General features: G+C 39.4%; 1 protein-coding gene across 6 annotated transcripts; it reads left to right on the top strand.

Annotated features, from left to right (window-relative positions):
- Positions 1-11,343: 11,343 nt before the first annotated feature.
- Positions 11,344-25,615, top strand: LOC113021291 (uncharacterized). 6 transcript variants are annotated; one of them, XM_026165877.2, is made up of 5 exons: positions 11,413-11,768; positions 12,114-12,174; positions 21,034-21,058; positions 22,869-22,949; positions 23,572-25,615. In XM_026165877.2, exons 4-5 carry the CDS (start codon positions 22,904-22,906, stop codon positions 24,435-24,437), a joined length of 912 nt encoding a protein of 303 aa, XP_026021662.1. In that variant the 5' UTR covers positions 11,413-11,768; positions 12,114-12,174; positions 21,034-21,058; positions 22,869-22,903; the 3' UTR covers positions 24,438-25,615. The 6 variants fall into 6 exon arrangements, 5 of the variants coding, with proteins under 5 accessions (XP_080157131.1, XP_026021662.1, XP_026021664.1 ...); XM_026165879.2 differs by lacking the exon at positions 12,114-12,174; XM_026165881.2 differs by lacking the exon at positions 21,034-21,058.
- Positions 25,616-27,165: the final 1,550 nt, after the last annotated feature.

Raw genomic sequence — 27,165 nt, 5'->3', positions numbered from 1 at the left:
AGACATTTCAGGTATGAGGACATGTGATGAATGTATTCATAAACGTTTCACCATTTTTTTTCTGGAACTGTTTAGCTTACATATCAGCTAAGCAACACATATTTTACTTAATTAACGTCTGAGGTGTCAGTCTACTTGAAGTAATGTTGTCACGTAGTCCTTAACAAACTAGATAAATTCACTATAAAGGCTATAGTAGATATAGATATATAGTAATTTGATTAATATTAAGCCATTAAAAGCGTTCAAGTTGTAATTTCCCCCATCCACATTCCCCAGTGGACACATGAACACATGTTGCCAGCTATGTTAATTTTGGGGGATTGGCACAGACTACAGTGCCATCAGAGAGTACCATTAATATGGAAATCTGCAACAATCTCTAGATAGGAGCTAAGTTGTCAAAGCTTTCCCAGAACATCAGCCAGAGCGTCAAACTGCCTCCACAAGCTTGTCCTCTACCTGCTGTTATCTCCTCCTCAGTGACACATGATGTAAAAAGAAAACCAGGCCACCCATCCACTGTCCAGTTCTGTTGCTGGTGTACCCATTGTAGGTGCTTTTGGTAGTTGGTGGACAGGTGTCTCCATGGGAACGCTGTACAGAAACAAAGCTCCAAGGCACTGCATTTTCAGCAGTTTTAGTTAGGATAGATCTTGGGTGGAACTAAATCTCACACGACAGCCTTTGGTCACTCAGGACCCTGTTTCCGCTTAATTGATTGTCCCAAAAAACAAACAAAAAAAAAAACACGGCTGGTTTGTTTAGGGATTACGTTGGGTCAGTAGATTGTAAAGTTTTTCACAGAGTGTGTGTAACGTGGGTAACTTGACATCTACATGATTCAGACGACGATGCAAGGAATAAAGTTACCAATGGCACCGTTTGTGTACGTAACTGTCTTTGTCATATGTCAGTTAAAAGTATTTTTCATTCCCAGTGGTTATCACCAAAACCATTTGGCTCAAAGTTAACATTAGTTTAACTCAGCGACTGCTCGCTTCAAATCGTTAATGGCTAAGTAACTAACTGTTTGTTTGCCATGCTGATACTAGTGTGTTCATGTTTGTTCAGATATCTTTCATTCTTTACTAGTCCCACAGATGCTCCCCAGTTCAGCACAGACTATAGTAGGAACTGAGACAACTCTAGACAGTACATCATTTTCCTTTCTAGCCAAACAGAGAGTGCATCCGAGCATGGCAGCATGTGCACTGAGGAGTACTTTGAGAAAGTCTGAGTGCGCACAGGGGATCAAATGAAAACACACAGAGAGAAATGTGCTCAGCACATAGTGTGCAACAGTGAGCAACATCATCTTTTACTGATCTGTTATTTGGAGAGATGGAAGGGGTTAATCATTGAAAGCTGTTGAGGGCAGCATTCAGCCTGCTGGGAAGCACGGGTTTCCCTTCTTCCTAATTAACAAGTACTTGACAGAGCCACTCAAACAAACAAGGCAACGGAGCACACAGCCGCCATCTGCAACAGCCTCGTGTTTGATGGGGCTTTGATGCTGATTTGAGCCAATGATGAAGTAAGTCACGCTGAAATCAGGCTGCACGCAGGCCTTTGAAGGGAGCCGCGCACGATGGCTAACAATCTGTGCTGCAAGATGACGACTCCACAGAAATAAAAAAAAAAACATCTGACACTGCAGAAGAGACTCAAAGGCTGAGATAAAAACAGAGCGATCACTTCTGTGTGAGCGCAAATACCTGAATGTACCGCGATGTGTCATACATGAGTCTGCCTCAGGCAAGTTTGTAACATAGAGCATATTGATCTGAATCAGGCCCCTCACCCCAAGGGTCTCTGGTGTCAGCTGGCAGGAGGCTTCCAGTTATGCAGTCTCCCCCTGTGTCTGACAAATTCCATCCACTGCGGACACGATGATCTGCCATTACTTGTAAACACTCAAACATTACTTTCTCTACAAAAAAAACTGTTGTGTTGATTTTTGTGCCAAACATAACAATCTATGTCATACAGCAAGAGATCTGTTGCTCTTTTGTTACTTTTCAAAGTTAATCTTTGCACTCTGACAGATCCACTATGATGTCTTCTTTTTGGTGTCATAGCACAAGGCACAAGCATGGTTTAATTTGCAAAGCAGACAGAGGAATGTGCAAACATCTTGAGCTATCCTCTTATGCTTTGTTAGAAAATAGGAAATAGGTCCAGCAATTTATTGAAACAAGTGCAAGCACACATGGAAATGCAGTGTATGAGGTAAAAACTGTGTTTGTACAATAACAAGCTTCACTGTCAGTATTTGGTATGACCCCCTTTATTCTTCAGCACAGCCTGACCTCTCTTAAGCAGCTTTCTTATCATTTCTTTAAGTAGTCTTCATGAATACTTCTCCAGACTTCTTGAAGGACGTTTTTCTCTTCTTTAGATGTTGGCTGCCTTTTCATCTGTTCTCTGTCAAATGATCCCATACTGCTTTAATAATACTGAGGCCTGAGCTCTGGGGAGGTCATTGCATGTTTTCCAATCTAGGTATGCTTTCACTGCATTGACAGTGTGTTTGGGATCATTGTCATGCTGAAAAATGAAGCTGCTGCCAATCAGATACTTTCCAGATGGAGGTGCATGGTAGCTCAAACTCGGAGGATATTTTTCTGTGTTCATAGTTTCATCAGTTTTAATAATATCTCAATCACTGGCTGAAATGCAGCTCTAAACCATTATTGAACCCCATTTCCACCACTAAAAAAAAAAAAAAGTAATCTACGTGGGATCCGCACTCACAAACTGCAACAAACTGGCGCTTTTGAGAGTATGTTTGCTGATAGTAACGCTTTATGATGTTTTATAGATGTTAGGGAAAATGTTCTAAAACACTTCTTCAGTAAAGACTCAGAGAAGAGAAACACACAGAACTTCTTGCTAGCAAGGGCAGCCTCCACTCTAAGAGACTCCAGTGAGAGAACTGCCCCGGTCTTTATTTTATACTCCATTGAGCGTATGTGTGTGTATGTGTGTGTGTGGGGTCAGAGTGTGGCCCCATAAACAACTTCCCTTAACCTGCTGGTCTGGAAAGTCCAACAGTTCATCTATATGTAAAGAAGCACTTAAACTAAAACAGACATAGCTACGTTAATCCTACCGTAAAGCAATAAGACAAGGTACGAGCTCTCATGCTCCCAGGACGTGGGGGTGCATTCCTGGGGTGCACACATCCTGTCACTACACAATTAATTATATGCTTCTAAGTATACATGGTTAAACATTTCCTAATACAAATAACTACAAACAGCATCCTACCATAAGCAAACTTATATCACTAAAAGATTATACTGACTACTAAATACAATTTTCCATTGACAATAGATAATCACTGTAATACTTCTTTGCTGACCTTATTAAAAACAGAACCAAATTTGGATCCATCTATAAGACCTGTTGCCACTGAATTTTCAGTCCTCTTCTTGTTTAAATTTGGTATACCTTAGCCCTTTCTTCCTGTTTCACTTCCTTAAGAACTGCTTCTTCACAGCCATCCTTCCACTGAGACCATTTCTGATGAGGCTTCAGTGAACAGTAAATGCATCAACTGAAGAGCGAGATGCATCTCTTAAGTTTTGTGTCAGATCCTTACTAGTGTTTAAGGGCATTTATTACTTTCAGAAATTATTCACCTGCTTTAGATGGTTTTTTTTTAGACCTGACACTTCTTCTTTTGTCCTCCACTTGTCCAAACACGTGAAATTTTTAAGGACACACTGCACATCATACTGAGATATGCCACGATTTTACTGGTGTAAAAAAATTCATTTTATCCTTGTCTAAATGTGTTATGTTTGACATTTTAAATAGTTTCAACAGAAGAAATGGGAACAAATTACATGTTTGAGACAGGCTTCTAGTATAAAGTGCCTAAATATATGATTTAAAATAGATTTTTTTGATTCATAGTTCAGTGTTAAGTGGTACAAACAAACAAAATAATACATTCCTCTAAAAATAGCCAGCTATGAGGAAACATTTCCATTTCCATGTTGTCTTGTCGAGATGTCTTAACTCCCTTTCCTGTGTGTAATTCCATGTTTCAACAGACCATCATATCTCTATCTCCTCCACTCTCTCATTTGTCTTTCCTCCTGTGTCAAGCTCATGTGTCAGTCTACATCTCAGTGCTTCCTGCTTTATTTTGATAGTTTTGTGTTTCATGTTCGGTGTGTTTAGTTTTGCGTCATGTTCATTTGTGTCAGCTGTGTTTCCCATGTGTTTCCACTTCCCTCATTGCCTTTAAGTGAAATTGAGTCCTCTATCTTCCTTTGTTCATTGTCAGGTCGTCTGTTTGTGTACCCGTGTCTGCTCACCTGGCCTCATTCCTGGTCTGTAGTTTTGTAACTGTGTTGTTCAGTTAAGATGTTGTGACACTCAAGAAATCTGTGTTTCCCACAAACTGAGAATAAAATAGACACAGTAAAAAACAACACCAGTCTAGCTGTCACAGATGGTAATTAAAGCCACAGTAAGACAGGGGCGTTGCCCCTGATTTCCTAACTGACCTGACTCAGCTGGGCGAACAAATTTGTTCTCACTTTGTCAAGAAGGAGTACAAAAGCTATACTGAAAAAAAGTGTGTGATATGAGTGATCCTGCTGAAACACGAGATTTATTTCTGCCTCCTAAACTGTGTGTGTGTGTGTGTGTGTGTGTGTGGGTGGCAAAGTGCTTCTACGCAGTGTACCAGGGGCACGGAGAAAAGTTGTCGTACCATAGGCACGAGGAGTGTGTGTGTGTGTGTGTGTGTGTGTGTGTGTGTGTGTGTGTGTGTGTGCCCCTCTAATGATCATGATAAAAATCAGAAGGCAGTTTTGCTATTTTGTTACTTTGAAAATCAGGAGCATACTGTGTCTCATCTCTTGTGTACCACTGATGTGCAAAGTCTTCACACCCACTCCTTCCCACCACTTGCACAACTGTGCTGTCACTTCACGCCAGACCTCAACTGTGAGAAAAGAAAGTGACAGCAGTAAAAGGCCATTTTGAGCCCCCGAGGAGAAGATAAGGCAGAAAAACTTAAAACGCCAACCATCCTGTAAGCGATACAGATGTGAAATGCTTGTGCCCGCCTTTCTTTCCTTCTTTTCTTTCCCCTGCTAAAAAAAATGGCTTTCATATGCAACAGAAAGTCCGATGCATTATGGATGGACAGTAGAATATCTAGCGAGGGATTTTAAATTCTACAACAACAAAAAAATCCATTATTTATTTTCCTTCCCTTGCAATTCACATTAACTTCTAAAAGCAGTTATAGAGAAACTCAAATCAGCAATTTTTTATTTTACCTTTTAATTTTACCATTAAAGATTGAATTCATACTTATCTGTGTGCAACAGTATTCACATTTGCAATTACAGCTTATAATGTTGTAATATTGGGGTATCAGGTTAAACAAGTATCATGTTATTACCATTTCATTGGTAATAGTAAATTTTCCTGATAACCACAGTCTTGTCTCAACAGTGGGAGCTGAGTAATCTTAAACTGAAATTCATATAACTGGGTACTAAGGGACCAGAAACTAGGAATAATAATTTGGAAACAAAAAGGGAAACAAATAAAAGCACAAGAAAGACAATATACTAACAGAATAAAACAGAAACACACATTTCACAGCTTCCCGTCGCGTCGTTGTAGTGTTGTGCTGTGTGTTGTGCTTTCATGTATGCTCTCTTGTGTTCCCTCTCTCGTCTGCCTTTCCTCCTGTGTGAATTTCATGTACAAGTCCACGTCTCACGGTGTTTCCTGTTTTATTTTGACTGTCTCATGTCCACGTTCTGTGTTGCTTCCCCTGTGGCATCACATTCGTTTGTTTCAGCTGTGTTCCTCAGGTGTTGCCACTCCCTTCGTCTCCTCTCTGTGTATTTAGTGTGTGAGTTTTCTGTCATTCGTTGTCATTGTCTTCACGTTGAGTTCCCTAGCTTCCATGTTTCCTGGTTTCCATGTTCTGTAATCCGTCTTCAGGTTTTCATTATCTTCTTTTGATGTTCTTTGTCCCTTGAGTTTAGTATTTAGTTTTTCCCAGTGTAGCTCTAGTTAAGTTTTGCCTTTGCATCTACCTGCTCTTGCTTGTTATTTACTCCAGCCTAATAAACAGCTCGATTTTTGTTTAAGCCCTGCCCTGTCTTGTGTGTCTGCATTTGGGTCTGTTAAAAGAAATATAAGGTCTGCCACTGCATCCCTTTTGACACAGTCTTATACACCACTGCCTGCATAGATGTTAAAAGTAAAATGATTCAGGGACTTAATGACTTAATGATGACTAATGTTGTCTGTCATTAAGTATAGTACCGCAGTAGGGGAGACCGGGGATGGTTGTAACATTTTTGACATTTCTGTCTGTAAATTGGAGCTCTTTTAAGGTAGTGTATTCAAAATGTAATGCAAAGTATTTACATGTCTCTGCTATTAAACAGTGCAGCTATTTTCTCTGCAGCACAATTACCCATTGCATGGTATGGTCTCAAACACGAAGAGTGAAATGTTACAATTAACCCCATAGTCTGGGTTAGTTGTAACATATCCTGGGGTGAAATGTAACACAATGAAATAAGGGTACTAACAAAACATTAACATGTAATCTTTTTTATTCAACACATGAATGCACTTACATCCATTTATGTAGCTGTGTGTGTGTGACAGAATGCAGAAATCTAGCTTTTGAACATATTCCAACCCCCCAAAAAAGACAAATTATGGAATTTTCTGCAACTGAATATTTCATTAATTTTGGTTGGTCTTCCTTGAGTTTGGCCTCATTGGCTCAGTGGGCATTATAACCTACAACTCTTGCACCAATTTTGAACATAACAATGAAGCTGAAAAAATGTAGTTGTTCACCAGCATCGCAATTCCATTACTTTTTATCATGGTTTACCTTGGTGTGGTTTGCAAAGTGCTTCAGAAAGATGAGGAAATCTGTTTCTTGCATCCATCCTGATTTAGTTCCACTACCAGTACTTCCTACTGGTCCATCTCTGACACAGAGGTCTGCATAATGTATGTGTGGGAACACAAACAGTGGAGGAATTGTGTTGCCAATGGCATTAACCGCATATACAAAAGCGACCAGTGAACCTCTCTCTGCTGATGTCGTTGCCCCAACTTGTTTAATATAAGTTAAAGTAATAGTGTGGTAAGTTGTAACATCTGCATTATTGTTACAACTAACCCAGACTGTTGCTGTTACAACTGACCCAGACTCCTATAGCCATGAACTAGCTAACATTACAGCCAACGGCTAAAACATTAGCACTAAAGACCTACACAGAATATATCCCCATAGACATACAAATAACATAATTTAAGTTTGATGAGTTTAACTGCAAAGCAGATAATGCTATTAGAAATTGAAATAAAGTAGAAAAACTTACTTTTTGGCATACAAATAACTTTTTTTCATGTTAAATTGTCTGTGTTTGACAAAATGTGCTGATTTTTCACATGTGATAGCAGAACTGAATTGGGCATGCACAGGATGAGTCACATCATTTGAAACTTAGCCCTGATTGGAGAAATTGGAAGTGTTACAATTGACCCATGTTACAACTATCCCCGGTCTCCCCTACTAACACTGGCAGCTGGAGCCCCCCAAAAAACGTTATGTCCTTGGGAGAATATTATTGCAGAGAGGAGTAGGAGGTCTTGTCACTGTGGACAAAATATATTCAAGTTGGTAATGCATGCTCAACAAACACAAAAGTTATATACTGACAATAGTCAGTGTTGTTTTATTTTATTTTTTTTAAAAACCACACAGTTCCTCAATGAAATACTGTAATTAATCTGGTCTTTTTCTTATAATACTCAAGTGATATTATTGCATAGAAATATTGTGTCAGCCCACCGAGTGGCTGCAGCTCTAAATATGAGTCATGTGCATGATTCAAAGAGACTTTCTGTTCTGTTCCTTTCACTGTAGGGATTTCTCCTGGGTCATAAACCTCCATGGAATTCAATCCACATCTGTTCGCCCCTTCTTCATTTTTATGCTTGAAACCTCTTCATCCTTGTACTTTAGTACCTGATCTTTATGTCTTTGGGATGTTTAACTGTTACATGTTACTGCATCGTCTCACTGTTTCTCTGTGTCCACAGGAAGTAGCATGTGTGTTCTCAAATGTTTAACACCCATCATGTAAGCCTGCTTCCTGCTTGTGAAACATTAGCTAGACTGCCAACAAAAAGTCATCACCCTTTGTCAACCATTTCTCATCTCATTAACCTTCAAGCATAACACATAAGGTATCATATTCATACTCCCTCACTCCAATGCAGTGTGTTTGTGTGTTGTGTTTGTGCATGCATAGCACTGCAGCTGCCGTCATGAGGAGATAGCAGTTCCCCCAGGGGTTGTCAGTGACCTTGTGCCTCTCAGTGAGCTTCTTTGTCATATTGAAACAGAGCAATATCTCCCAGCGGTGCCATCTCATTCACGAATGGGCACAACTCTTCATTACTCGTGCTTCACATGTCACAAAGACAGGACTCTTCCACCGGTGGCCTAGACGGACATTGTTCTGTGTCACAGATCTAATTTGTCTTGATCTTAGCAATTGCTGTGATCTCTGCTGTGCTTTGTTCTTTGTATCAAATCGTTTGACTCAGAGTGACAAAGTTCTGATAGCGAGTCTGTAAAGTAACACACATGTACTGTCAGGGTTTGCCAGGGCAAACCGTGGGGATGTGGGAAGGAGGACCCAAGATGTAGGACTCTCCGATTCAAACAGTGCGTTTATTTACAGCGTGGTTAACAATAGATGCACAATTTATCCCCCTTGCTCCCCAAGACTCCTGTGTGTGTTTCCCAGTTAACACAATCTGTCCTTCCTCTTCACGTTCCTCCTGCAGGAAAACAATAGAAGCAGCCATTAAACACTGACCCCCGCGGGCACACACGATCTGCAGCCAGTCCCCTAGCCACCAGGCCTGAAGGCGCCTGTAAACAGGTGTTCGCAGAAACACCTGCATCCATACACACACACCCACACACACACATATCTGCAAATAGGGAGAAGAGGGACAGCACTACCAAAAATACATAAAATAAAAGATAAGTCCATAACTGCTCAGGGACCCTGGGTCGCTCAGACCCAGGACCCTGACATGTACAACAGTAACTACTACAGAAAAATTCTCATATAGATATTTATTCCATTAGCTTGAAAACTCCGCAATATGTCAAACATTGAGACAACACAGTACTGTGACTTAATCTATATCCTAGTGGACTGTGTTGCATCATGAACCCCTGTTGAACAAGACTTCTACACCTGATTCATGGCCTTTTCCACTGGACATCTCAGTGTAAAGGACAGGCAAAACCTGCTGCTTTAACAGGGACCTTTAATTGCCAAATTCTGAATAGTTCAATCTTGAATAATTTCCAAATTTCAAGAAATTTCCCTCAGGACCTCAGGACATATCGCACTGTAATGGCGATCTGAAGTCATTCCTCTTCAGATAAGTGGTTCGTTGACTCATGAGGCAGCTCTCTGGGGACGATCTCTCAGTTTAACAAGCAGTGAGTACAGTGACGGTAAATTATGTTACGTTTGCAAGGATTTTTAAGCACACTGACTTCAAAGGTCCTTTGCAGTGCAAAGGTTTGATCTAACCTGACAGCACTAAATCTGAAGTCTGTCATTGAATTACAAACCAAGAAGCACCAATTTTTTATACAGCTTCACAACGCATGTGGACCTGCTCCCACTCCACCTGTCTTAGCTGAGCCTGGTCCTGGCAAGGGCTTAAATGTTTGATTTATGAGTCAGGGTGCGAGCTAATCAATATCTATGTAGTACAGCACAATCTCTTTATCACTTCCCTTCCCCTTAGTTTCTTTCAGAGCAAGCCTGCTCTTTAGCAATCAATAATTCTTTGAATCTGCCTTCTCATTAATATGGAATACAAAGTTTGTGCTTGCGGTTTGTTTTCCTTCCACTGAGGTCTAATAGGTGTCATCATTGAATCAGCAGAGTGTGTTTAGCACCCTTTCCATTTAGAGTGACCCAATAACTGTGCACAGCTTCCATTAAAAAATCATCTAATTTCAAAAGGCTATATATTTTAAAGCAATAGACATCGAAACTTGAGGTTTATTTTAAAATACATTGTTAAATATAAAGCTTTGCAAACAAAACTTACAATGTTAACAAGATATGATAGTCAGTGGATGGACGTCTGGAGCCACTCTACCCACTGCTGTTGTTATGCTACCTTCTGGAAACGTAAAAAATCCCAAATCCACTGTTTCTAACAGTACGTGTTTCGATTGTTAACGGTGAACAGCTGTGGAATTAAAGCATGCTGAAAACTGGACTATTCTTTTTGATACACCCTGTATACTGCTGCTTGTTTACATGTGTGGTTAAAGTTTGTCCACTTCTGATCTGGTCGCCTTAGACACATGTTAGAACAAGATATGTGTTGCGCTAGCATTTTTTGCATGTTACATGTACTATGTGCACCAGCTCGTGCCCATTCTTTGTTTTTATTGGCCGCACAAATGTATGGCACAGTCCGCTTCCCACACACCATGCTTCTTCAACATATTGGCAAACTGTTCGTGCACAGCTCAAGCCATTGAAAATAATGGGTTTCAGATCCCAGCTGTGTCGCTGCCACTCAGGAGTCTGTGAGAGTTTTATTCCAGGATATCACTGGTCGTAAGACCATTACAGCAGTCAGCTTTGTATCTCTCTTTCACAACGGTCATTTTTCATGTGGGACAGCCTGCAATTCCACAGAGTACCGTACATGCAGCTTTAATAAGGTCCAAGTCATTCAAGAATCATAAAATCAAATCTTAATATAATAATAAAAGAAATAGTTGAGTACATCCTGCACTCTCATTAAATACTGTATCATAATTCATACTGTAAGATTTATCCATCAGACAGAAGCCACAAAACTGCTACTGCATATTTCCTTCAGCAGAATCATTTAAACACTTTTTAAAAATAATTCTAAGAAAAGCACCAACATAGGCTTCAAGCTACTGAGTTGAAAGTCATTCACTCAGTAGTTTTTCCCTTTTACTGTCCACTTTGGTCAGCCTTTTACCATCTTGAACTTTCACCTCACGTCAACATAATCTTACTGCACCGCCATTGTCTCCTGTCATTTCAGTGGAATTGTCTCACTTGATATGCACTGCCTGTCCAGAAACCATTCCACAGTTAACTTTCTGGCCACTAACTATTGGTCTGTGAAATGAATGGCTCGAGGAGCCTGAGTTGAGCCTGCCCGCCCGCACTCAGACGTGCCATCAGCCCAAACATGAGTGACCCACTTCGCTGGGTATAGAGAAGGCCTGAAGCAGACCTCAGCATATTTATAGCTTACATTAACAGTAGGCATACAGCATCAGCATGTATGCAATGTGCTGTGTCACTGAAGTATTTCTTTCGGTATCCCTGAACTCTGCCAATGCTTTAATATGTCGGTCACATCTCCTAAAAATATCCCCCCTCTACTCTTTCTCACTGTCTGTGTTTCTCAGTAGACTCCTTTTACACAGAACAAGTCCTTGTCTTTAGGGAACACGGCAGTAAAGGGGTGTTACCAAAGAATTCTATTAGAAGCGGGTGTAACCCACAGCGATATGAACCGTGTTCTCAGTTCTCTCTGGTTTAAGCAGGAGGAAAAACAGCCGTCTCTGCTGCTTCATCTTGCAGTAACCTGCCTTTTTTTTTTTTTTTGGCAATTTGGCTCTTAGAAGGTAACTTACAAAGGGTGGACAAGGGGTAAGTACTGACTTAAAAAATGAGAAACTTACTTGAAAGCAAATCCTCTCATGGTAATATGTTTCTGAAGTCAGTACAGACAGTTCAATGCTTTCAGAAACATTCAGTGTTAGAAAATAATTAGAAGAAGTATGTGGTCAAAGTTTGTATGAATCCTGAACAATGTGAAGGAGTGTGAAACTGTACAAGCTTTCTTTATCTTACTGTATCCACACATGGACATCCAGAGTTTGGCCACTAAACATGTTTTAAATGTACTATTATCCTCCCTTTGATGACAACTTCAAATGCTTTTATTTCAAACTTTTTTCCTGTCACTGACCTGAGTTCGCCTTGCGTCACCAGGAGAGGTATCCATACTGTAAAAAGAGGAGAAACTCAGGAGTGAGACTGGGGGAAAAAAAAGGTTTGCATCTTTCTTGTGCTGATAGCTGATTGTCTCAAAGTCAACCCAAAAGTGTAATTTAAATAATATCTGAAGTGTCTGAAATGTTTGCAGATGAGTCGGAACACAAGTCAGCACAAGCTAGGGCGATGGCAGGAGTATGCTAGTGGCCAAAGTTAACACAAGGAGTTTTTTTGTGCAGCGCTGTGCTAGCAACTGCCCACAAACACTTTCTGCCCGGTCGCGGAATACACAATTTCCACCGAGATTGGTGGTTACCAAGAAGTCACTGAGTGGTCTGTAGGCCTGCCTGAATCCAGTTTTTTTTTATAGGATCTTCACACTTCACCTTTAGCATTTTCAAAATACATTTTCTGTCCTGTTGTGTTCATATTACCCTGAAAATACCTAGCTACTAGCTATTGTTAGCAGAGATGGGCAGTAACGCGTTACTTGTAACGCGTTACTGTAATCGGATTACTTTTTTCAAGTAACGAGTAATGTAAGGGATTACTATTGCAAAAACGGTAATTAGATTACCTTTACTTTCCCGTAGGAACGCTGCGTTACTGCGTTACTAAAACCGTGAACTTTTTGCGAGAATGTCTCATGACAATGACGCAAACGAGTGCGACGGCTATGGTAGCTCGTGTGTCAACAATAGAAAACATGGAGCGAGGGATAGAGTACGATCGTGCAGCATTTAATACTTGGAAATACCGACATTATTTTGAATTTGACTCTTTAAAAAGCGACAAAAACATAAGCGTACGTTGTACACTCTGCATCGGAAGAAAACTTCTTTCTACGTCGAAAAATTCCACTTCCAACCTGAGCAAGCACCTAGCACGCTGCCACAAGAATGTTAAATTGACAGAAAACCCCCAGGATCCCCTCACTGACGTGACCGCTGTGGCTACCACATCTACTTCCACCGGGCAAACCTCAGATGGACCCACTCCTGCTAAACAGGTTAAGCTAGACGTAAGAGCGACAGGACTTAGTGCCGCTGAACTGAAGAAGTTTGTCGCTGCCTATATCGTCGAGGACATGTTGCCAATTTCCACTGTTGACTCTGAATCATTCCGACGCATCGTAGAAAAAATACCAACTAAAAGTGGTGTCGAGCTGCCCCAGAGAAAGTCATTTGTAGGATACCTTGAGAGAGAATATGACAAAATGAACTCTAACTTGAAGGCTACACTCGAAGAGGCAGAGTTTGTTTCCACCACTGCTGACATCTGGACGGTAAATAATAAAAGTTTTATGGGTGTAACAGTTCACTGGATTAATTCCACATTACAACACAACAAGGCCGCTCTAGCATGCAAGAGAATTAGAGGCAGCCATACCTATGATGTAATTGGAGCAGAGATTGAAGAAATCCATTCATCATATGGACTACAAGGCAAAGTTATTGCCACTGTAACGGATAATGCATCCAATTTTGCCAAAGCATTCAGAGTATGTCAGCCCTGTCATTTGGAGTCTGAATCTGAAAATGAAGAAGGTGATGACGAGGAACCGACCTTTACTGATGTCATAGAAGCTCTTTCAGCTGCATCTGGTGATGCACAGTTCAGCCTCCCTCCACACTACAGATGTGCATCGCACACAATTAACTTGATTTCAACAAGCGATGTTGACAAACATCTAAATTCCTGTGCAGACACCAAGGCTGTATATAGGAGTAGCATTGCAAAATGTTCTGCTCTTTGAACTAAAGCAAGTCGATCAACATTAGCCTCTGAACAGGTGGAGGAAGTCAGTCGGAGGAAACTAATGGTACCGACATCCACAAGGTGGAATTCCCTGTATGAGGCCATTTCTAGAATCATCACAATTCCCTTGAATGAACTTAATCCCCTGTGTGTAAAACTGGGAATCAAGTGCCTTAATGAAAGGGAGTACCAGTTCTTGAAAGAGTACTGTACTGTGATGAAGCCCCTGACAGTGGCTCTGGACATCTTACAAGGGGATGAGTGCACCTACGGGGCTTTACTGCCAACACTCACAAGCCTGATGTCAAAGACCCTTGCCCTGAAAGATGACCTCTCTAGAATGACAGCCAGCCTTCCAGATGTCATTGTAAAGGTAAGATTATTATTAATTGCTTTGGGTGGATTTGTTAAATTTATTATACCATTCACAGTGGGTGGATGTTATACTTTGTTTTAAGCAGTGGGTACAATTATTAAAATGATAGAATAAAAGACCAAGTATTCACCCCTTGTTAAATATCAGGGACATTGATCATCATTAATCATGAATATTAATCATAATATCAACAAAAGCCTCAGCCAAAATTAAATCTCATACAGTATTGATAATAGAAAATATAGATGGTTTAGAGCTGTAAAGCCCACAAAATATTGACAATAGGTAATTATACAGTAAAATAATTTTATTCTTAGTTGCATCATATTGTATGTTACAGGCCATCAAGACTCGTTTTGATGCTGTTCTGGACAGCCAAGAAGGACTTCTCGCAGCGGCCACTTGTCCCAAGTTTAAACTTCGTTGGCTGAGAGATGAGCGTAGGAGAGAGTATGTGAAGGAGCTCCTGATAACAGTGTCGTAAAGCTGCTCCTGCAACTGAGAACACTAATGTGTCCCAAATCCCAGCCAGCCCAGCCGAAATGGACTTTTTTGAATTTCAGAATCAGCCCACAGAAAGCTTCTCAGCAGAAAAAGAAATAACTGACTTTTTAAGGTCAGGCTATGAGCTTGAGATTCTGAATCAGTTCCCAAATCTCAAAAAGATGTACATGAAATACAACAGTCCAACTCCATCCAGTGCACCAGTGGAACGGCTGTTCAGTTTAGGTGGATTGGTGCTTTCCCCAAAAAGGAACAGAATTTCTGATAGAAGGTTTGAGAAGCTTCTGCTGATGCGATATAACCACTGTTTCAGTCCAAAAGAAAACAATAAAACATAGGTCTTTTTCAGGGTTGCCACAAACTGAGACTGGATTAACAGCCTGAATGTAGCATGCAATAGCATTTTCTGTTTTTGTAATCTCAATATTATGCCTCTCTGCACTTTACCAACTGTTAAAAGATGTTTTTGTTAATTTTATTTATTTTATTTATTTATTTTTTGCTTTATTTATATGAAAAGATGTGTGTATACACAAAAATAATTTATGTTATATGCTGGAGTATGCAGAAATACAGTTTAAGCCTTTATTTTCTTAAAATATGGTGTAATGTGCAGAAATATGTTCAAATGTTAAACAAATTTATTAAAGTCAAAGACTGTTGAATTTAATTTAATTTTTGTTTGATGCACTGTTTATAAAGTTAAGATTAAAAGTAATAAACAATTTTTTAAAAAGACACTTTTCCATTTGATTCACTTTTATATGATGGATTATGCAGAAAAAATAGCATTGGCCCAAAAGGTCTATTGCTTTATCAAGCATTCAGGTAGTGTATCATGTTTTTTAAAAGTAACTAAGTAACTAAGTAATTAATTACTTTTGAAAACAAGTAATCAGTAAAGTAACTGGATTACTTTTTTTGAGAAGTAATCAGTAATCAGTAACTAATTACTTTTTTCAAGTAACTTGACCAACACTGATTGTTAGTAACCAGCAACAGCTGCTAGGTCCAAAGTCTTCCTGGTATTCAGAATTTAGTCTTTAAGTGCTGTTTATTTGTTACTTTTTAAGAACTACCTCACCATACTATCTTTACATGCCAACAGGCTAGCTAACTAGTCCTAAATACTTGTTTCATGGAAGCATGTACAGTGTTTGGGTAACCACAGAGGAGACATTAGTATCTCAGAAGGTGGAGCAGATCCACTGCTCATTGAAAGATTGGTTGTTTGATCCCAGGCTGCTACAGTCTACATGTCAAAAAACGTCTTGGGTGAGATACTGAACCCTGAGTTTCTTTGAGTGCTCAAATACAGTAGAAAAGTGCTAAATAACAGCCAGTCTGTATATGCTTCGCTGTTAACATCTGGGAGAACGGCTACACTGAAAAAAATGTAGTGTTTTTTACAGTGAATTGTGCCTTTTTTCCTTTATGGAAAATGGGACGCTGAAATGGAAAATTACGTCATACTCAAGAGATTTTCACAACACACGCCCAATTTGCTCTCCCCAGTTTCCTTTTTGCTGCTTCATTTCTCTTTATTTATTATTTGCACCTATGACTTCATAAAGCTTTCAGTGGCCTCATGCTTGCCATTCAGACACAGGATGGTCTCACTGGACCTTCAGCTAAACTGTGACTGCAGTGTAAACTGAGGCAGGGATCTGGAGTTGTTGCTCTCTTTTTAGCTGTGTTAAAAACTGGCCGCTGGTAGGCCCCACCCTTATATCAGGCCATATCTTGTGGCTGCCAGAGTGAGATATTTCCCCAGCTGACGTGTAGTCAGATGTTTTGGGTTGGGTCACTTGGACTTTATTATGTCTGATTTGCTCCAATCCACACATGTGCAAGCTGTTTTCAGTTACATGTTGTGTTTCAATGGCAGAAATCTTACAGACACCTCTCACCACAACCAAGTGGTGCACAGAAGAAAATGCATTTACATAAAACTCTGGCTGTTTTTGTGTTGAAAACTGAGAGAAAATGCAAGCGTCTCCTCCTGTAATGATGACGTCAGAAAAGGACCTTTATTTGATATTGGATGGGCACTGTTTGCTGCAAGCCACTATGCATACCATTGACTGCTAAACTGTTCCCTGAAGGAAGGATATAAGCTTTTTAAAGTAAACAAGACATAACAGCCTAAATTGTCTATGCAGCCAGTAGCCGTGTGCTGCATCATGCACACTGCAAAAGCCTCCCACACACTGTGCAGCACATTTCTGCGTTCTCCAAACACCCGCAGCCTCAGGCATGTGCACTGCTAACGGCAGGAGCAGACCATCCGCACTGCAGTCGAGCCTAAAGATACAACAATACCTTCTTTCTTCTTTGTGGCAGTAAATGTGAAGTAGTATTTGTTTTCCATGGAAGAAATACATGATGATATTCTCCAGTATATTTGTAGTGTTCCTCCATCATGGATACTGTGTTCTGATAAACAAGGAAAAACTGGAAAATTCTCATTTAATGTGTATATAAGCAACCACTTTTGACCAATAACATTATGTCTTTCAATGATGTTTCACATCAAACTCAATGTAAATAAAAAATATCATGTATTTCGAAAGACGCTCTACTACCAAAGCAGGTAACTTACAGCAGGTAGGACTGCTAGTTTTTGGCCTAAAGTGTTAAGACACCCAATTGTCAGGTTTCAGGATGTCACTCCCGACAATGAGTGACAGATCGCATTGAGCAAGATGTCTGGGTCTCTGGGCTGTGGTGCTGAGCTGTGACATCTTTTCTCTGTCACTCTCAGACAACAGCAGGCTGCTGGCCTGACTCATACTCAGTAAGATCCAAAATGGCAGCAATACAATCCTCAGTCTTTCTGCCAGGACTGCAGAACGAGTAAGAGGACCACTGCCAGGCAGCTGGCCGTTTGTCTTGATCCCTTGAATGGGCCCTTCTGGTCTGTTAACACTGGCAGATGGTTTTGGTCATATATAGGCTACACATTATGTTCAGACTGCCACACATTAACATTGCGCAGGTGCCCATCAGCTCACCAAATCAGCTCTGACCTGTTAGGCCATGGACATGGCATCTCTGGGGCTGCCCTGTGGTGTCTAGCAATAAGAGGTTCTGTGGGTTGCAGACTGGGGACTTTGTCTCTATATGTGGAGATTGTATGTAAATGTAAAACATAGCAAGGCAGATTCAGTTGATTAAAGGGAATCATATAATGATATTAATTTAATTTGTGAATGGGGAACTGATCTACAAATCTCAACAGTCAACTTTACCATCACTGATCAGGACAACTCTAATCTAGACAAAACATTTAAGTGGTTTAAAGGTGTTATTTTAATATTTAAGGATTTATTTCAAATATATCTAATAGATGAAGCAGGTTCAGTATTCTCTCTAAGGATACATTAAAACTGAAGACTGGAATATCCAGGGATCAAACTACTGACCTTCCAATTGATAGAAAACCTGCTTGACCAGGACTTTTTTTATTCACTGACCTCTGATTTTTCTCATAGTGCTCCTTTAATTATTTTGAGCTGCTTATATATAAGCTGTGTCTAAGCAGACTTTCCTCTCTTGGCATCTCTGACACACCCCTAGCTTGGTGCCAATCATATCTCCATGACCGCTCCCAGTTTATTCAACTTAAATCATTTTGCTCTTGTCTATTCTCAGTCACTTCTGGTGTACCCCAAGATTCAGTCTTAGGCCCTCTTCTCTTCATAATTTACATCCTCCCTCTTGGATCTTCACTTTCACTGTTTTGCTGATGACACCCGGTTATATCTCTCCTGCAGGCCTGATTTTTCCCTCCCAACTTCTTCCCTTACAGAATGCCTATATGAATTAAAATCCTCGTTCAGCTCTAATTTTCTTAAGCTCAATGAGGATAAAACTGAAATCTCCTTATTGGAACTAAATACAAACTTTTGAAGGCAAATCTTTTCTCACTCACTATTGATAACTCCACAGTTTTCCCTTCACTTCAGGTTAAGAGCCTAGGTATCATCTTACCTAGACAGTTCACTATCCTATAAATTGCACATCAATAATCTCACTGCCTATTTCCATCTACGCAGCATTAACAGATTACGTCCTCCTCTTTCCACCCAGTCTACATCTATTCTTGCTTTCAGTTGCTCTGCTCCCAGACTGTGGAACTCTCTACCCCCAGATATAAGAAACATTGGTTCTCTCCTCCAGCTTAAATGTAACTCAAAACTCATCTGTTCAAATCTGCATATTCACTGTGAAAACACTGTTTGTTAATTTTATCTTGCACTTTGTTTCTATTGTTCTTCATTTTGTCATCTCTATTATTATTTTATTGTTAAGTGTCCTTGGGTGTCACCAAAGGTGCCTTTTAATTAAAATTAAAATTTATTATTATTATTATTATTATTATTTAAAAAAAATTATCTGCTGAAACATCCGTTCATGATTATTGCAGATACAATCTCCCAACATTTACTCTAGTCTCCTATCTGACCCATCCTCGCCGCCTCTCCTCCAGCTCTGTCCTTCTGCTTCGTTTTCTTGATTTTCTGAGTTTGAACTTTCCTTGACTCTTATTTCGACATCCTTCTTCAGAGGAAGTTCACAAGAGGCCAGCGGCTCAGTGAAACAACTCCACCTCCTGTCCTTCATGCAATTTACAGCTTTCAGCTCAGTCCTGTGCTAAGCTGCTGAACACACAGCCACATTTAAACAGTTTCATTCAGATGCAGTTGATCGAATCACTGATTTGACTGTGTCAAAGTTAACGAGTCAACATAATCTACATTTTACTGGCTCACACTCATCGTTTTCTAAAGATGTGAATGTTTGCCATGAAGCATACAGTATTCTGTCACAGACCCACTGCTCTGCTAGCCATGATGAGTTCAAAAAGAAGGCAGCCATGTGACAGTTGACGTGATGGATTAAAGCCTAGGGCGTACGACATAAACACAGACACAGTGTCCACTGCTCTGAATCATTTATATTATGAGCTCTAATGTGTGTCGTTTTGTGTTGACACACATGATGTCTACGACAATGTGTGCGTGTGTGCATGTGTGTCAGGGAACAAACTAAAAGTCAAAAGAAGCCTGAGGATGAGACAGAGGGGGCAGCGGTTGCCAGAAAAGAGGTCTCTTAAGAAAAAAACACAGACTCTAGTGACTGCACGGCTTCAGCCAGATGACCAAGCTGCTCTCAAGTATAATAGGAAGATGTGCCCTAGGTTGAGTAAGCATTTACATATATACAACAACAACAGTAACTTCATATTTTAATTTGTGCTGTCAGCGTTAATCTCGTTAAAATGACGTTAACGACATAACCACATTAACGTGGCAAATCTCCACGAGATTAACGCTGACACCACTAATTTTAATTTGACATTTTTCTTTTCCTGATACAAAATATTAAATTGTCTGTACATCTATATCTATATCTCTTACCTAACTCCTCCTAGACACATTAATTAATCTGGAGGAAGTACATTATATTAACTGCCTGGGGTACCAGGATAATACACATCGTTAAAGCTTATGGGAATTATTTTTAGAACACTCATATCCTAATTAGCTGATCTCAAAACATACATGTACACTGTTCACAATACGTGTACGTTACATGTATGTGTATATTGTTCACATTATGTATATGCTGTTTTTTGTAAATAAAACAGTTTTTAGTGCAGTGGCACTTTGGGATTTAATGAACATAAAAATAATAACATGATAACATTAACATACATGTCTGAGTTTCCATACATGAGCAAAGTGGACAAGCACTGTAGGCCTAGCAATAAAATATCCATAGGATAGGTTTTTGCGAGTAATTAAATATATTTACAGGAGCAACAAGACCTTTACCTGAAATTAGGTAAATACTGACAACATCCTGCTTGTTTTTCAATGCAAGCTGTACTAATGTAATGCCTTAGCATCATGCCTTAGCATGTATTTTCTTCTTCTATCAAAAAATGTGTCGTATTTATTGACCTCTGGCCTCCACCAAATGTTCCACTGTGCGGTCCAGCCCACATTTAGCTCTGTCTCATGCTGACAGCCAGTATCAGGCATGAAATGGTTGTTGGGCAAGACAGTCTCAGCTTCTTTTAACTTGATGGAACTAAACTTGATTCAACACTTCTCTGACGATGGCTGTGAAATATTTACAGCAGGGCACAAACTGGGGAGGGCTCGGGAAAGCGAGGGGCAGAGGCATGAGTTTAAAGTTGTAGACTCAGTATCTGCTTTGAGTGTCTGACCATGGGGAGTACTTAAAATAGTCTCTTCCCTTTACCCACAGGCTGGCACTGACAAGGACGTGCAAGGTAAGAAGTCAGCTGCACGTAGCCGCCATTAGCTTACCATCAGCTGCTATCATATTTTGTCACTTTTCATCACTATGCCTGCCTAGAAACCATTCTTTCTTGGCAGATGATAATTTGCCATAACTAAGTCTTTGCCTGAAGAATAATAATCTAAGTCTGTGTGACAGAATGGAGCCGTGGCTGAGAAAGAGCTCTACTTTGAGCGTAACAACATTACTTAAATTCCTTCTGACTCTGTGTGCTACAAGAAGACCATTATCACAGCACTTTTTGGCCAATCTCCACATTGTGAACAAAGCTTCTATGGAGTTGGGAGGGACACAGAAGTAAAAAGAGTGTATACATTATAAAAGCACATCCAGCCCTGATATGAAGCAGTGAACATCTGACACTAAGTGAAATATATGAGTGATGTTAGTGTTTGAGATATAAATAAACAGACAGATGCATACAAAAAATCAACCCTAATTATGTTAAAGGAGAAAATTGGAACTTCCTGTTATTTACTCACATGTTGTTTCCAGGGAAATAAATAAATCATAAAGAGAAAAGAGAAAAGAAATCAACGATTTTAAAGGCTTTTTTTAATCTCTGTTTTTGTTTCTTGTATATTTTCTAGATAAGATATGGCCTATATTTATACTCAGCACTATGCAGGGGTCTTGCACCATCACTGGGAGGAGACACAATACCCTTAAACATAAGGGCCAGGGGCCAGAATCTTTGGCTCCAATCAGGCCCATTGGACGGCTTTTCTTAAGTTTTACAGCTTTTCCCACTGATAAACTCCTCTTCTATGGTATTCATAGGACACTAAATAGGTATAAATAAGCAAGTACACTAAAACAATAAAATAACAGAAAGTTCCTGTTTTTTCACTATCTAAAATCTACACTATCTACTGAAGAAATGTATGATTTATCTGTGGATTATGGGATTATAATTACAGGGTAGAGAAATATTCCTATAATTTTAAACATTTATTTCCTATAATTTAAGCCCATCTTTATCGTGTGCAGAAACTGAGCTGTATTGTTGAAATGTTGTTCTTTTTTATTAAAAAAAAACAAAAATAATAAATGTGTAGTTGTTCTTTACACTGACTAAAAGTGGACTTTCACTGGCCTGAACCAGTGGCCCACAGTGTAAAATAATTTGACGTCCCTGGCTTAGATGAACGGGAAGTTCTGTTCCAGAGTAGGAGGAAGGAAAATCTGTGCAGATCCATCTGCTGTGATGACCCCTTGGGAAGGGCGCAGTCAAAGTACCTCAATTCTCTATTTAACTGAGCTCATCCCTTAGTAAACGTATTTAAGAACTACAAGATACTATGTTTGAGCTAAGTTGTTTTTCATGTAACAATACTTTATTTATCCCAACCATTGGAATAAATAAAGTATTTCTTCTCCTTGTTCTTCTTCTTCTTATTATTATTATATTATGAAAAGGGGTGTTGCTATCGCTCCTTCAGTTGTTGTGAGAGCAAATTTGTGAACTGTCAAAACTCGTCTGCGCACGTCATCCTGAAACCTCCACACTCTTTTTATGCGCGTCTAATCTTGTGAGTGAGCAGTGTAATGATAAATGGAAAACTGTTAGCAGTGTTGGGCACATGTTCATTATATCACCTTGTCTCAGTAATAACTGTGCCTATTAATATAGATAGTGCACAAATGACATCCTTAATGAAGACATTGTCAGTCAGGTGATTTGTGTTCATTAACATCAAATAGAAAAGCAAGTAAAAACACTCTGTGCGTACACTGCACTGAAAATACAGTTATTTCCATGTCTATGTTTTCTTTCTCAGGGAACAAACTGCCTGTGGGTCCCTTTTCTGTACTAATGGCGCAAAGGATGTTGCATGAAGGTGGGCAAGATGGCCGATCAGGTGAGACACAGGAATGGACTATCGATGATGGAATTTTGTGAATGCTAATGAAGTGTGCATGACAAAAATGTTTACCAGTGAAAATGCCAACTGTACAAGTTGATAAACCTAAATTTTGGCAAAAGGCTATCCTCAGTTATTTGTATTTCCCTCTTCGTCCTTCCCTTGGAAATGATGACCTCTTTATTTAATGTTGCTCCGTCCAAGTTCAGCCCCCAGGATACGACTTAATGAAGGGACTGCAGTGAAAGGCCTGGGAACAATGTTATATTTAGCCTTCTTGTTATTTCTGTTGGTTAATTTTTAATGCCCACTGGAGGGCTGTGTGTAGAGAATAAGCGTGCTACATTTTGCTCATTGTGCCCCTATAATTTCTGTTGTGCCGGCTCACATTAGTAACACAAAAGCTCCGTTTCATGACCTGGCATTGACCTTAGTACTTTCTCACTTTTTGTTAACACCCAGGCCTATGAAACATTTAAAAGCAGTTTTGTTAGGAAAAATAAAGGTCTCACATAGTCTGTGAATGACTTGAAATTAGATCAATATGAATATTTAATTATAACTGGGCCTTTTGATTTGCCTCACTGTAAGCATTTTACTTTGTCTTTTGTGACTGCAGTCCTGGGAATGTTGGAGGTGCAGGTAGAGCGGGACCCCAAGACAGGTGCCACCATCGTTAGGTCAGTGGCTCCTGTGTCCACACCAGCTGGTGCTCCAAAGGCTACCACTGTCTTTGACGACGGCAGGAGGAGCATCCACACTATCAGTGGGTCAGCAGATCAACCCTCGTCTAAAGAGCTCGGGCAGATCTTGAGTGTCATCGATGGGGTCGGGATGAAAGTGCTGCTGAATGAAGTCACAGTCACACCAACCAAGACAGAGACAGTAGAAGCTAGCAAAGGCTCAGAGAAAAAAGGCCTGTCGCTTCATACCCATCCCAGCACATCAAAGGAAGACTACAGGCCATTCGGCGGCTCTAGAAGCGATGATTTAGAAGTTGAGCTGAGCAGTGAGAAGTGTGTTGTAAATGTGGGAAACACAGATGATAAAAACACGATGGCAGTGAGAGACACTTTGGAAAAAGTAGATATTGTGGAGAATCAGATGTTGGAGGAAAGTCCTGTCACACTTGTGTTCTTGGGATACGCTGATGCTACAACAGACCAGAGTCAGAGCCAAGAGGAGCAGGAAGGCATGATCACTGTGGAACGAGTGATAATCACGGAGGATGGAGAAGAGCATGTCTTAGGACCTGAAATGCCTCCTCCACTTTATTCACCATTAGACCAGGTAGCAGAGCAAGGCACCGGGAAAGAGTCCAAAGATGAAGCAGTTCAGGTTATTCCCTCGGGTGGAAACGGAGCTGGAATCGATGTGCAGGCAGAGGAAGGTGATAAAGAGTCACATAATACATCTCCACCAGGCATAACAGAGGGAAAAGGCAGTTCTACGCACAGGAGCTGCCGGTGTTGCTCTGTCATGTAAGAAATGGTTGAAGAAAGACTCCCTGTATACCATGTATACACTGCTTCCTTTATATGTTGCTTTATATGAGTGGGTTTAATAGCATACTAAACCATCACCCACCATTTCACCTCCCCTTGATAATAAAAGTGGCACTTATATATTTGTGCAGCTTCTACAAAGCTGAGAACTAAAGTCCACTTCCACCCCCTACTGGACAGAAATAAGAACTTCAAGCAAGCAAGCTCATCCAAGAGAAAAACTCCACACTAAATGTTTAGCCATGGTTCCTGTAGAAATGGGGTGGGGAAATTACTCCATCCTTTAGCATGCACATCTTAATGCTTATGGTGTCCCTCACTGTTTCTGGTATGAAAAATACCCTGCAACTGAGGCCTGAGATTTTGAGTGTTTCTGTGTTTTGATGCATCACCTTTACACGTTGAGTTTCTTAAGACGGATTCAGATTCACCATTTCTGTGTAAAAATCCAAACATGAACATTTTGAGAAATTATCTCATTCTTGCTCAGAGTTACATGAGAAACATTACACTTTTTTAATGTCTGTGCAGTCACTGTGAAACTAAAACCAGCATCTGGTTACTGCTGCGCTCGGGCTGCAGATAACCTCGCTGACATGGCAACAAGACATTTTTATCTCTCAGTTTCAAACACTGATTAGGTGTTAATTAGAAGTTCTGGCTGGCAGATTTTTTTTTTTAAACTTCCTGGCAGTTTGGCTTGTTGGTTTCACGTTCATGCCAAGTTAAGAAAATTGGTTTGTAGAATTTGTCTAATATTTTTCTGAGGCACTGATCGTCTCATCTAATTCTTGGGGAAAGAAAGTAAATAGTATACTGCCCACCATCTTGAACTATGCCTTCACTATTTTAGAACTGATATATACATTAAAAATACTTCTAGAATTGTTTGAAACACTTTAAAACCACATTGGCAATACAAGAAGAACAATATGTTCTTCTTGTATATTCACTGTAGAAAATCTGGAAATCACTGTCTTTATCTGACCTTTGTTTGATTTTTTTTTCTCACTGAATTTAGCTATAACACTGATTTATGGCAGTGGATGTTAAACAGGATATGTTGTAATATGACAGATTCCAGTTGGTGTAGTGATCGAGTTTTACAATTAGATTTGAGATGTACTCACAATTTCACACTAAAGCAGTAAACATGCAGACCTCCCATATTTGCTTCTGTATCATACACCGAAATGCATTTTTTTAAAATGGAGATTTTCCAGCGCAGTTTTGTGACTTTTAAAATCACGACTTTAAATTGTGAATTTTAATTCACGTGACATCTTTGTATTTCTAAAATTTCCTTTATTTAAGGTGTTTACGTGTGTAAAAACAGTAATTACACCAACAACAAATACTGACCACTGCTGTAGTACAATTAACCAGGTGTAAAGTTGCAGAAAAATACTTTAATTAGTTCGATTATTGTGTAATTTAATGTAAAAATCTTGTACATTTGATGCATATTTAACAGGATAAAATATGGCAGCATACTTTCATTTATATGTTCAAAAAATGTCAAAATCAAGTTTATAAACTAGCAAATGGGTTTATCATTATGAAAATATCCAGTTAATTTGAGACTATTATGTTACATAAGCTGTTAAATGTAACTTTACATCAAAATGTTGAATAAACAACAGATCTTCACATTTAAAGAAGGTAAGCCCACATATGAAATGATTGGATTTATCTTTATTTAACACCATAAAATATAATTCCCCATTGTAATATACTGTTAATTTATGATCATAGTAAGTTTAATATGATTCTTTATAAATAACTTCACATTCAAATATGAAATATTCCACAGAAGTTTACTGTAAAAAAAAAAGTGTGCACTAATTACATTGCTGGATTTAACTTAGAAAAATCCATTTTAAAATGGTTAACCTTGATTATGATATTATTATTATAGTTAAAACAAGCTGCTGTCATATGTAATATGTTTCTTACCACATGAAATTAATGGATGGACATTTTTAAAATATGCTGTTAATTAAAGATCACATTTAAAAAAACGCATTAAACCTTTATTTTAATAAGGTTATCAGAGTAACAGTATTTTGCCTGCAGCATTGTGGTCAAATGACGAATCATGAAATGATGAGTTTGCTTTATAATGCCATCATCAAACCATTAGGAACCTGGTGCAAAAATCACACACATACAAAAAAGACCTACTTGTACACTCCTAAACTATCGTGATGAATCAGATGAATGTTTCAGTCCCATGAATCAGATCTCGTTCAAATACAGACAAGGTTGGAAGGAACTGATGAACAGTTGAAGAACAGTAGAAATTTGCAAAGAGTGTGTTTATGATAATACATTTGCATTTGGAGCCTGTTGCTACATATTGATATGAGGGTGAATTGAAAAAAAAAACCCACATAAATTTGTATGGATCCATAGTCAATGGTATGCTTCGATGTCAATAACCTGGTAGCCCTGTTTTTTAGTGAATGACAGTTTAAATGGTGATAATAAAAAAAAACCCTTTTGCAAATGTCTACATAATCAACCAACCTACAGGCTGCAAGCACATGTGAAAGAGTGCATAAATTTCATGCAAGGACCCATCCTTTCTTTGTACGACAATGAAACACCAGCATAAACTGCATCCTCCAAAACTGGCAGATGTTCAGTCAGTAGTAGGATGCAAACATCAACACAACACCACCAGAAGATTGTGATGTGGCCATAAC

The sequence above is a fragment of the Astatotilapia calliptera genome, chromosome 4 (assembly GCF_964374335.1).
Source record: "Astatotilapia calliptera chromosome 4, fAstCal68.1, whole genome shotgun sequence".
NCBI classification, from domain to species: domain Eukaryota; kingdom Metazoa; phylum Chordata; class Actinopteri; order Cichliformes; family Cichlidae; genus Astatotilapia; species Astatotilapia calliptera.
The sequence above is the reverse complement of the archived record's forward strand: the minus strand, read 5'-3'. Positions and strand labels throughout refer to the sequence as shown.